The sequence below is a fragment of the Anomalospiza imberbis genome, chromosome 3, assembly GCF_031753505.1.
Source record: "Anomalospiza imberbis isolate Cuckoo-Finch-1a 21T00152 chromosome 3, ASM3175350v1, whole genome shotgun sequence".
NCBI classification, from domain to species: Eukaryota; Metazoa; Chordata; class Aves; order Passeriformes; family Viduidae; genus Anomalospiza; species Anomalospiza imberbis.
The window spans coordinates 3,097,597-3,110,768 of record NC_089683.1 but is presented as its reverse complement, the minus strand read 5'-3'; the positions used below and the strand labels follow the sequence as shown (position 1 = coordinate 3,110,768).

General features: G+C 42.7%; 2 protein-coding genes across 3 annotated transcripts in view; both read right to left on the bottom strand.

The window, feature by feature from the left end:
• The window catches only part of LOC137470132 (serine protease 55-like), a 371,058-nt gene that overhangs the window by 93,490 nt on the left and 264,396 nt on the right, over positions 1-13,172 (bottom strand). The window lies entirely within an intron of this gene.
• MSRA (methionine sulfoxide reductase A) overlaps positions 1-13,172 on the bottom strand; it is a 227,574-nt gene that overhangs the window by 75,136 nt on the left and 139,266 nt on the right. For both annotated transcript variants that reach the window (XM_068183173.1, XM_068183174.1), the window contains exon 5: positions 5,045-5,151. In XM_068183173.1, the coding sequence (XP_068039274.1) occupies positions 5,045-5,151 (107 nt within the window). The remainder of the gene's footprint in view (positions 1-5,044; positions 5,152-13,172) is intronic.

Here is a 13,172-nt window from a genome sequence, read left to right as displayed (position 1 = left end):
GTCAGGGAGTTGTGCAGAGCCACAGGGTCCCCCCTGAGCCTCCTTTTCTCCAGGCTGAGCCCCTTTCCCAGCTCCCTCAGCCTCTCCTGGTGCTCCAGCCCCTTCCCCAGCTTCGTTCCCATCCCTGGACACTCTCCAGCCTCTCAATGTCCTTCTTGTCCCAGAGCTGTCCCCAGCACTGGAGGTGCCCCAGCAGTGCCAGCCCAGGGGACAGCACTGCCCTGGTTCTGCTGCCACCCCAGAGCTGGGACAGCCCAGGTGCCACTGGCCTCTTGCCCACCTGGGCACACCTGGCTCATGTCAGCAGCACCCCCAGGGTCTTTTCCAGCCCCTCTCCCCCAGGCTGGAGCTGCAGGGGGTTGTTGTCACCAAGTGCAGCATCATTCCCCAGCACTCCCTGTGCCCAGCCATCACCAGTTCTTAACCCAGCCCAGAGGGAACCTGCCCAGGCCATGGGCTGCTGGATTTTCCAGGAATAAGCCATGGGAGATGCTGTCAAAGCCTTTGCTGATGTCCAGGTAGACACATCCACAAGTTCATCCTAAGTTCATCCTATTAATGCTTTTATTTTGCTGTCACTGTCATCAAGCAATGGATTAGGATTAATTTTGAGAGATTTTCCCGATGTGAGGTGCCCGAATTTTATCTGAGTGGCAAAGTCAAATTTTCTGCAGTTACAGTAAGATGAAAAGAGTTCACAACTGCTCACACAAAACCTCCTCATCCATAGCCAAATGCAGCTTTCTCTGAGAGGGATGAACATACAAATAGTATCTCTGCAGCACAGAAAAGTGATTACAATCCAAAGAATGGCTCAGCTTATCAGATCAGCTTTGCTTGTCTCCACAAGAGCCACCACCATCAATCAGGAATCAAGTCGTTGCCATTCACAGCAGAGTGAAGCAGAGATAATTTGACACATAAAGCTCTGAATTAGACATAATTTGAAGAGGAGTAAGCAGGTGTTATTTTTTTATTGACTATTGTATTGCTTTAATAAAAACAATCTCATTTTAAAAGAGCTATTTAACTTCTCCCAGCCAAAAATCACATGAAAAACCATCTCCCAGGCAAAGCTTGTTCTGAATTCACACAGCACGTCAGATAAAACACAGATGAAGGTTGTGAATTCCCACCGCCAGGCATTCCTTCATGGAATTAACCACTCAGAACTGCAGATCCCAGAGGTCTGTAAACAGCCCTTCCTCCAGCTTTGACAAATACAATCCTGACCACTTCATCTCCTTTGCAGGTTGCTGCTCCAAAGCTCATTGATTTTGGAATGCTTTTGGAAACTCCAGCTTTTCAATCTCTTTCCCTAATACCAAATGTAAAGGTCTTACTTTTGCACCTGAGCGTTATGTTGGTTTGTTCCCACATCCTATCACAGAAAGCTGATGGAAGCTTCCCAGTGTCTGCTAAAGAGCTGTGCTGCAGGGATTGCTGCATCTTCTGCTAATTCATTGTGTTCCTTATTCCATGGAATGCATCCACCAAAACCTCTGCTCTGGAGCCAAGCTGGGAGAGCTGGGGGTGTTCCCCTGGGGAAGAGAAGGATCCAGGGAGACCTCAAAGCCCCTACCCTAAAGGGCCAGGAGAGCTGGAGAGGGACTTGGGACAAGGAATGGAGGGACAGAACACAGGGAATGGTTTCCCACAGACAGAGGGCGGGGATGGGATTGAGAAGGAATTGTTCCCTGTAAGGGTAGAGAGGCCCTAGCACAGATTGCCCAGAGAAGCTGTGGCTGCCCCTAAATCCCTGGAAGTGTCCAAGGCCAGGTTGGATGGGGCTTGTAGCCACCTGGGACAGTGGAAAGTGTCCCTGCTCATGGATGATCTTTAAGGTCCCTTCTAACCCAAAGCATTCTGTGATTCCATGAAGGGGAGGCACTCAGTGTATTCTTACCTTAAAAACCAGTGCTAGTGCTTGACAAAATAACCGCAAGGTCTGTTTCTGAAAAAAAAATTAATACAAACTTCTTCCCACCCTGATTTCATTCTCTGGATTACAATTGCCTTGATAATTCATTTGAAAACTAAACCCAGTTGAGCAACTGTCTTGAAAATTGAGTAACCTCAAGTTCACCTGTATTAAAAAACCTCAGCTTCAGGCAAAACTGCTCATTCACAGTGATTTCACCAAGGCCTGGCCCTCATTTGATGTTTTTCTGATTACAGTTCCATTGTGTCACCATTTAGCAGCAGCACTATTGTATTACAGTCTCTGTCACCAGGAGCTGACTCTAACCCCCACTCTCAGCTCCCTCAGCAGCTCCAGCCCCATGGCTTGATGTGAATTCAGTGCTCTACTGCCACTTCTCAGCTCTCAAAGCAGCTGCAGGAATCAGCAACAAGTTCCACAATTTAAAATAGATATGACCTTGCAGGATACCTGGGCTCAGGGCACCTCGAGGGTCTCACTCAGAGCCTAGTAATAAATCTGATTATTGCCACTTAAAATTGAATCCCAGCACCACTGAGGTTGGAAAAGCACTCTGAGATCATCAAATCCAAGCATCCCCCAGCACTGCCAAGGCCACCACTGATCCATGTCCCCAGCTGCCACATCCACACAGATTTTAAATCCCTCCAGGGATGAGGACTCCACCACTGACCTGGGAAACCCATTCCAATGCTTGCTTACCCTTTCTGTGAAGAATTTTTTCCCTAATATCTAATCTAGACGACAGCTTGGCACAGCCTGAGGCTGTTCCCTCTCCTCCTGTCCCTCTTCCCTGGGAGCAGAGCCTGACCACCCCTGGCTGTCCCCTCCTGTCAGGGAGTTGTGCAGAGCCACAAGGTCCCCCCTGAGCCTCCTTTTCTCCAGGCTGAGCCCCTTTCCCAGCTCCCTCAGCCCCTCCTGGTGCTCCAGCCCCTTCCCCAGCTCCATTCACCTCCCTGGACAACCAGAGCCAGTTAGGAAAAGAACCCAAACCTCATCTAGCAAACCCATCATTTTCTGGTTGAAGGCCACTTTTAGGGCTCTTTCAGGCCCTCAGCTCAAACCACATCTAAGAGCACATGCACAATTATTCAGTGAACAAAAAAAAAAAAAAAATGACACTTCGATTTTATTTTTCTTCCTTTGCAGTGCCAAAAAATGCTGGAGTCACCCATGCACACTGCAGTTGTTGTAATATTTGTCAGTCCTTCCTCCCTTGCTGCAGGCACCACTGCTTATCACGGAAAAATTGTGCCATTCCCACATTTTTATCCATGATTATCTGGCATGTGTCACTGCCAGAAAAGCTTGATATTTATTTTAAATTGCTGCAATAATAAGGAAAGTGGCTGTATTGCATTTACATTAAAATAATGGCATGCACAGCATTTAATATGAAAAGGGATTCCTGAACAAATTGTTTGCTCAGTGTGTTTCCCACACAACCATTCCACTGCTCCTGCAATACCCCAGTAGATAATATTGGAGATATTGTGGTTAATAATACATGGGAAACACACATCCCTACGGAATTTCAGTGCATACTTGCTGGGTTTCCTTAGCTGGCAACACCGTCCCTTCCTTCCCCACTTCAGTGCAAAAACAAACTCTACATGTGCTCACTTACAGTTGTGCCTAATTATATAAATGTACTAATTACACACACTTTTCAAAGTAGGTAAATTTTAAATGGTGCCATTAAGGAAATCTATTTGATGATGGAAATTTCCGTAATATCATATTGCAATCTCACACATGGCAATTTTGCTCTCATGTCAGTATTTATTTAATGAAAAATAACAGCAGAGGATAATAGAGTTGGGAAAGCAAATTAAAACTGTAAGATTTGCAGGGTGATGTTGGTCAGCAGATGATAAAAGAAAGGACTACAAGGAATTTTGAAAAACAGTGCATCTAAGGTAAATAATGAGTAAAAATAAGTTTTTAATAATAAATGTCTTCCAAAACCACCAGATAAACATTTGCAAGAGTGACTTATCCCCACCAGAAACAAATATAAGTCATTGAGCACTTCATTTACACACACAGTTCTCAGATCTGGAAATCACTTACCTGCAGTCCTGAGCACCTCTTTGCACTCAAAATAATTCCAATTGCAAGTAGGAACCAGTCCTAGGAGCTCACCCAGTCATACTCACACTGGTAAAAAACAAACTGCTGCCTTTTGGGACCTTCTGGCTGATGCAAAAAGAGCTTTTTACTTTTAACATCAAATATACACCAAAACTCCTGGTTCTTTAACATAACACCAATTAGGTGATTGTATAATTAAATATAATGAACACTGATTGTCTTTTGGTACTACTTAAGTTTACTGCCCTGATGTCCCAGGTGAGTGGGGTTTTTTTTCATATAAATTAGAATAATTTAATATTTTTCTGCTGCAGAATCTGGATTTTGCAGAGCACTGGGCAGCACCACAGTGCAACAACACTGTAGGATACTAATCCCTTTGCCTTTACTTAAAAACAACGTGGCAGGAAAGAGACAGAATCCATCTTCCCCAGAAAACAGGGAAAAATTCTGTGTAAGAAAGGGAATTGGTCGATGTTCTCTCACACAAATCCTCGTGTCACAACAAACACTCTCAGTAAGTCACAGGCTGTCACATCTCAGCCAAGACATTTATGGAAAAGCTTGATAGAAGCATCTCAGAAGCAACAGGTGGGTGATCCTGAGTTATCCAGCTCAGTTATCGATCAGCAATGTTCAGGAACTCTTGGATCTGGATTTTGGGTTCACCCTTCAGGGTTTGGGGTCCAGAGAAACTTGAATACCTTTAAGATCACAGATTTCTGTTCTGGTGAATCCACACTAAATAAATCTGTAGAAGAGACTCGAAATATCTCTGCACAAAGAACTATTTTTCTTTCCGCATGGTTATAAAATGACTCGCACAAAAAAAAAAAATTCCTAGAAGTTGGAATTTAAAGCAACTATAATGCAAGCTGGGCATTAGACTGAGGAGCTGCAACAGAAGCGTGGAGAGTGCAACACACAGGGAGTGATTTTGTGTTAATTGGTGGCATCTGTGACCTTGGGCTCACAGGTGAAGCAATTCCACCCCCTGCCCAGTGTTACCTTCTGATATTCTTCCTTGGATCTCAGGGCAGCCTCCATCTGTTCCTGGGAAAAGGTGTAGATGGCTGAGCGATACTGAGTGCCGACGTCGTTCCCCTGCCGCATCCCTGGGGGGACACAACGAAGGGGGATCAGCTTCTCCTCCCTCCCTGGGGGCTGGGAGAAGTTCAAAACACCCCCATTCCACAGAATCCCAGCATGGGTTGGGTTGGGAGAGACCTCAAAGCCCATCTCATTCCAACCCCTTTCCATGGGACACCTCCCAGTAAATTCAGGATGTTACATACAGCTGGATTAGCACAGTTTCTGCCATGCACACTCAGCGGGGAGTTTTAGGACGTCCAAGTCTTTGGTTAAAGAGTCTTGAAGGGATTCAATGCTGGTAAGTATTGAAAGTATTCTCCTTTTAAATGCCACGAAAATGAAACATGAGCATTTTATGGTTTTGTTCCATCACACAATAGTCAAATACAGATGTCAAACCTTAAATAATTAATCTGCAGTCACTGTAATCATGACATTCCTGAAAAAAAAAAGATTTTGAACCATGCAAATGGTCACAAAAAAAATGTTGATTTTATCAAGTGCTTATAATCTTTCTTATGCTGTGGAATACAACTTAATGGGTGAAAGGCACAAAATACTTTTGGAGAAAAATAGTTATTTTTGGGACAGGCTGTCTAGAGAGCTTGTCGACACCCCATCCCTGGAGGAGTTCAAGACCAGGCTGGATGGGAAATTTTGGCACCAAGATTTTGTGATATTTCTACTGATATGTGTAACCCCTTCAAAAGGCCTGATGCATGAAGTTGTTCATGTACAAATTTGCAAAATATGGGATGGATTCTCCCTGCAAAGCTACAAAACACTGGGCCAAAGCAGAGAGGTGACAACTGTCCCCTCAGTGACCAGCCCAGATTTGGTTTGGTTCTGCATTCCTGGGAAGCCACTGCTGATTCCCATTCCCATTCCCATTTCCACTCTCTCCAGCCAGCTTTGCTGTGGCTCATTCCCTAAACTCAACTAACAGCCTCAGAGCAGCTCTAGCATCAAGAATTATCTGGACATGCACTTTTGCAGCTGCATTGGCAGCTTTGTTATCACTGCCTTTCCCCTCTTTTTCCCAATTTTGTGTTCAAGAACCCAACTTTACACTTTGCTGGAATAAAATGTGTTAATTTTGACTTTGTCTGGTGGTGTGGATGAACTTGGGGGAGTGAAAAAATAGAAGTTTCTTAAGCAGAGTCCTCCCAAAAAGCTGCAATCCAAGACAAATTGGAAATCATCAGGATTGGTGTTAGGATTGCCACCAGGCTGCCAAGGCCCCTCTGAGGATTCCCATCAACTGTCAGGATTGTGGAGACGAAATAGAAAAGGAAATGGATGTCCTGATACCCCCCTGGCAAAGGACAGAGGGTGGAGACAGAGCCTATCGTACTGGAGGGAAAAAATGCCATCAGCTCACTGCTCCTCATTAAATCATGGATTTATCCCTCTTGGACTCTCCAGGGCAAAAAAAATTATTTAAAGGGAAATACAATAAACAAACAAAAACTGCCTGAAATATTTATGAACAACAAGACACAAAAATATTTTAAAATATGTATGAGGATGAAAATTCCATTCAATGACCAACAGTTGCATTAAAGAATCTGATTCCAAAACATCTTCTGGAATTTTCTGATGATTTGGGTTATTTTTTTAGCTGTTAAAATGTACTATTGCAATTAAAACAATAACAGTGTTCTTCATCAATACTTAATAGTGGCAAGTGCCACCAGAGGATATTTTGCTCATTCCTTTGGAAGTTCTTCCAGGATGGCAGGGAGCTCTGGTAAAGCCAGTTTGGGATATAATGAGGACAGGCCAGGAAAGCTTTAGTTTTGCCAGAATATGTTAATGCTGATTGATGCTTGAGCTTAAGCATTAACATTCTGCAAATCTATTTATTGCTTAACAAACTGTTTAACAACCAACTAGGGAGGAGATTACAAAAATCTCTCTAAGTGGAGGATCACTACAGAGGGTGCTGGTTTCCAGCATGAATTTAGGAGTGTAAGTTTGGTGTGAGCTCATGTGCACAGTGCTCTGAGTGAAAAAATCAGATTATTTAATATCTGCATGTGCCACCATGACATAGTATCAGGGTGCCAGTCAGCTTAATTAATTTATTGAAGAGATTGTTAAGAGGGGAACTGACTCTAAATTAAAAATACATTTCTAGAGGAAAAAAAAAAAAAAACAGAAATGAAGCTCTTCAGTCTTGCCAAAGTTGTTTAACTTGGAAGGGCAATTGAAAGCCAAAGCACCCAAAATCTAAGTGAGAAATAAGACAACATCCAAGCAACAAAGAGCATTTATCTCTTGAAAATGCACCTAAAGCCACATTCCATTCCTGAGGGCTTCACTTTAAGGAAATACATTTTCATAGAATCATAAAAGAGTTTGGGTTGGAAGGGACCCTAAAGATCACCCAGTCCCATCCCCTGCCATGTGCAAAACCTGCCAGTTTAGGGACAGTTTTTAGGGTAGCTCAATCTTTTCCTCAAGGACAGCAGGGAAATCTGTCAGTAGGACCTGAACCTCCCTTTCGTTCAGGACTGAACGAAGGTTCCTTCTTAAAGTTGGTAAGAAAATTTGTTAACTCTGAGGAATGAGAGAATCACTGAGGGTGGCAAAGGCCTCAGGGATTACCAAGTCCAACCATCCCTCAGCACTGCCAAGGCCACCACTGACCCATGTCCCTAAGTGCCACATCCACATGGATTTTAAATTCCTCCAGGGATGGGGACTCCACCCCTGCTCTGGCAGCTGTGCCAGGGCTGGACAATCCTTTCCATGGAGGAATTGTTCTCATCCAGATCTACTTCAGTAATATCAGTGGGGCAAAACAGAGACTGGAAAAGGCAAATCCTGTGTCCCTGACCAGGTGATCAGGAACACATCCAGCAGGAACAGGAACAAACAGACCTCCGAGGTAACAGCCTGGCACTCACTGCTGAGGCCTGAAACAAAGAAAATCGGCTGATGTGCTGGGAACAGCCAGAAATCCTCTTGTCAAAGAGATGCTTTGATAGAGATGTTGATTTTAGAAAAAGAGAGAAAAGCAGAGAATTTGCACCTCTCTGTCAAAAGACAAAAATATGTGGAGTTTGGAGATGGTTGTGTGGTGCCAAAGTATAAAAAAGTCCAATATCCAACAGCCCAGATCCTGTGTGAGCACTGGGCTGTCATTGTAAGCTCTTGTCTCTGGAGAACCAGAGTAGATTAAGGCATCTGCAGCTCCAAATGTGTTCAGATGTTGGGCATGGATCATATTCAGGAATTTCCCTCTGGCCGACCAAAGCATCTCAGCAGAGCTCAGCCCTGACCACTCTGGAGAACATAAAATGTCCTCATTGTGCCAGCAGAGCCCAGAGCACCAATTAACCACAAAAAGCCCTCAAGAGCTGAGCTCTATTGTATATGAAATGGAAATTTGTGGTGAGAGGATGGTGGCTGGAGAGAAGAGGGGGCTGTGATGAGCTCCCAGATTCTGTCAAAGGAACAATTCCCAGGTTGAGACTGCCATGGAATAGAAACACATTGCCTCTGGGAAAGCTGACATTTGCTGAAGGGTAGATAATAGGAAAGGAAATGGCTGAAAAAATCCCTTTCTTACCAACACTTTGGTATTTTCTGATGCACCTGGGTAGGAATGACTTAGTTTTGGTCTTCTTCACATTTTTTGGCATCAAAGCAATACATTCTGGCTCTCCTTTGGTTTGAATGACTGGAATATGGACTGGAATACGGAATCCCCATCCCTGGAAGTGCCCAAGGCCAGGCTGGACAAGACTTGGAGCAACCTGGGATAGTGGAAGGTGTATCTGCTCAAGGGCAGGGGGTGGAATGAGGTGATCCTAAAGTTCCCTTCCAACCCAAACCATTCTGTGATTCATAAAAAATCATATTTTCCAGTACTATTTTTTTTCTTCAGAAACTGCAAACAAGCAGATTTGTTTCCAAAAAGCCGATGTTTAATACATTACCTACAGAAAGCTAAAGCAAAAGACACTTTATTTTATTAGCTAAATCAAGGAATTCTTTCGAAGACTCAACCCTCTAATGACTTGAAAGTAACACTTATACACCACTCCTTATCTTCCTTCCATTTAAAAATAATAAAAAAAGGTAATGGCATCATCCGTCAACTTTGCTATTCTCGAAGGATTCCAGGCATAATGGAGATAAATGGCTGAGGTCTCTTCGACTCTTCTCTGCCATCCAGTGAAATTTTAAAGGGCAGTTCATAGCTCTTATTTTTATCATAATTTTTCCCATGATTTATAGACTTTTCTGCAGCTGTCACTTATTTTCTTTTACCTGCAGCAACCTGAGATACGGATTGGTCATTTTCTTCTCCCCAATCAATCCTTGCTGAGTTAAGACTAATAAAACTCCTTCTTCCAGCTCATCATATCATTATTTAGTAAAAATCAATGGCACCATGTCAGCTTGGCTTGATGTCATCACTCACTCTAATTATTACATCCATACAGCTTAAAAGTTGCCAGGGGAAAGTAAAACTCTTTATGGCACATGATTAAAGGAGAAAAATGTTAATAGGAAAGAATTTCGTTACAGTGCTGTGCATTGAGAATTCTGGATGATTTTCAAGGTGCCGTGGTGCAAGAAGTATAAATTACATAGAAAATAGTTTCTTCAGGAGGTTTAAAAGAATTAATGAGCTTGCACATAATAAAGAAAAGTTTTACACTGTCAACAAGGTTTAGAAAGTTTTCAATATACACAGTTTTTAGTGTCAAGGAGGAAACTCTGGTTTTGGTCCTCTTTTGCCACTGAAAGATCTTTGAGGTCTTTTCCAACACAAACTATTCCGTGATTCACATAGCAGTAGCAATACTGCTCCTCTAACACTTCAAATATTTTATCCATATTTTTAAAAACTAGAAATTCTCCAGGAAGACTTGGTTTAGAAGAAAAGTTCCCTGTATATTCATTATTTATTAACTCCCTCAGAAATAACAATGCATAAATGGATTTTTGAATGCTCTTTGACCTTTGAAGGCAGTGCATCATCAAACCGAACCCAGAAAAAAACCCTCACAGGTTTGCTTTGGATAAGTGTAACAAAGCTCAAGTATTAGATCAAGTATCACTGGCAGGCAAAAGTGTTAATCCATTTCTAGTTATTAACTGAAAATTCATATTTACCAGTAATGCACAGAATAGATGAATAGAACAGTGAATTATGCACATAAATCATCCTTAATGGCACTAAACTTATTGTAGGGGACTTTTGCGTTAATCAAACTTGACTTCACTTTAATCAAAAGTTAAATGATTTGCTTTAGGCAGGATTTTAGGCATTTTCTGCCATAAACACACATTAGGCTTTTTCAGAGGTACTTTCTCTTAAAAATCTTTTTGGGAGCTGGATGAACCTCACCCTGCTGGAAAAACTCTAAAGGAAACCACAAAGATGCTCCAAAGCCTGAAGCCCCTCTGGATCCAGGCTGGGAGAGCTGGGAATGTCCAGCCTGGAGATGAGAAGCATCCAGGGAGAGCTCAGAGCCCCTTCCAGGGCCTAAAGGGGCTCCAGGAGAGCTGGAGAGGGACTTGGGACAAGGGATGGAGGGACAGGACACAGGGAATGGCTTGCCACTACCAGAGGGCAGGGATAGATGGGATATTGGGAAGGAATCCTTCCCTGTGAGGGTAGTGAGGCCCTGGCACAGGTTGCCCAGAGAAGCTGTGGCTGCCCCTGGATCCCTGGAAGTGTCCAAGGCCAGGCTGGATGGGGCTTGGGACAATCTGGGATAGTGGAAGGTGTCCCATGGCAGGGGGTGGGATGAGATAGTTTTTAAGGTCCCTTCCAACTCAGACAATTCCGTGATTCTATGAACATGGGAAGGGAATGAAATTTTTATCAGTATTTATTGGTGAAGCTGGAACTGAGGTTTGGTTTAGGCAACCAAAACTGACCAAACATTGATGCCTCATTTGAGTCAACTGTGTTGACCATCTCTTCCCACACCCGTGGGAGCTAAGCCACTCCATGCCCATGGAAACATCGGAATTTAAGTGGATTTAGCTCAGTCTTTATCCCTCCTGGCTGTGCTGGTGAGACAAGACTGCCTGGAGATCCTGATAGCCTTCCCGAATAAAATGCATGCAGCATGGATGTGTGGAAGAGACTGGAGGACATGACAGAGGGCACAAATAAGCTCCACATTTTTTAACAGCTGGAAAACAGAATAATACTCAAAAAGCATCTGATATGGCAAAGGCACTTCTGTTTGGGCATCAGGATCGGGCCCCATTGCTGATTTTCTTCAGGGATTAACTTTGCTGTGATGTTCCCAAAAGCTGGACTACAACTGATGATGGGGAAAAGTGTAATTAAGAAATGCAGAGATTCAGACCAGTTACCACATGGGCTCAGCTACGGAACCACACAGATTTGCTGTTGTTTTCTTCATGTGCCTTCTCCTTTCTCTTTGTTTATCTGCTGTTCATTAGTGCCTTGCCGCAATTTAGGCATTTGCCAGCACTACGAATCCAAACCCACTCTGATCCACCAGGTGCTGTTGCAATAGTAATAAAAATAATTAGTGATAATAAAAATAATAGTGTTGTCATTTGCTTTTATCAGCAGATAAGCTCATGGGACACTGCTCTCTCAAAACACAGACAAGTGTGCTCTTATAAATATGCACAAGGAAATTGCAGGCAGAGAAAAACAGTCATTCATTGAAAATATTGTTGTTCAGAAGAGAGTCAGCTTTGACCTCTTGTACCTAATTATACACGAAAACAAAGATTAAAAGCCTACTAATAATCACCATAAACTATGATTAATGATGCCACGCTTCAGTGCCTCAGATTTCCGGGCCCAAGTACAGTAAATTCACTATTATTTGAAGAAGAAAACAATGTTTGGTATCTCTTTGTTTTGAATTTATCTATTGTTTTCTTTGACTAAGGATTAGGAACAATCCATCAAAAAATTCTGCAGAAACAGACTTTCTAAGGTTGCCCTCTCCTAATTCTACAAACACATGAAAATTTAGATGCTGTTATTCCCGCCACATTCCCGTTGGCTTCATGGATAGAACCACGGCATCATGAAATGGTTTGGGTTTGAAAGGACCTTTAAAAATAATCTTGTTCTTCTTTCACAGAATCACAGAATATTCCAAGTTGGAAGGGACCCACATGATATTGTATTTTTTACATATATATATAAAAAATATAATCTAATTCTTCCTTATATCCAGTATGAACCTCACCTCCCTCAGGTGGATTCATGTTTCCCGCAGTGCCAGAGTTTTAATTTTCAGTAGTTCTGGGGAAATGGTCCACACATCCTTGTCAGGTGTAAAATAAAGAACCTAAAAGCAGCTGAATGAGGAATTCAGAGCCCAGAAGAACTTTTGCCCTTGAGCCAGAATTGATTCAGCACCACTCACTTCAAAATTCAAAGTGTACAGCCCACCTTAGCAGAGCAGCCACTGCTCTGGTTAATAATCCCCTTCATTAAGAAAGATGCAGGGAAAACATCATCTCCTAAACTGCAAATATAGGTCAGGAAAAGTCTATTCTAATTTATATGGATAAGAAGAGTCTAACATGCAAATTAGGGCACGGCAGCTGAAATTCCTGGGGACGCAAAGCAGCCTAATAACACCTATTTATTTTTAATGCCTGTTTATTCCTGGAGAAACACAAAGAATGGGAACAACAAAACACAAGATTTTGGTTCAGGAAGGAGATGAAGCTGTCTTCTCAAAGTACAACTCTGGCAAAGACTTTACTACTTTAAAAAAAAATACAAACCACAGGTATTTTGGAGGTGGTTTTGAGCAGGATACTAAATTCGTTGCTTGTGGGATAAGTCGGCATCAATCTACTGTCCCACCAATTGTGTTTCATTGGAAAGAGCAGGAATTAGAAGAAGACAACAGAAAGACTCCTATCAAATAACCCAGTTCTACTCTTGAGTGTCCAGCCCTGCAGGAACCACCTCACATTTATCTTTATTGTGTCCTGGCACATCAATTTCCATGGCTTTTGTTAATTTATCAGCACAGAGCTGTGCTTTATTCGCTTCCTTCAAGAGCCT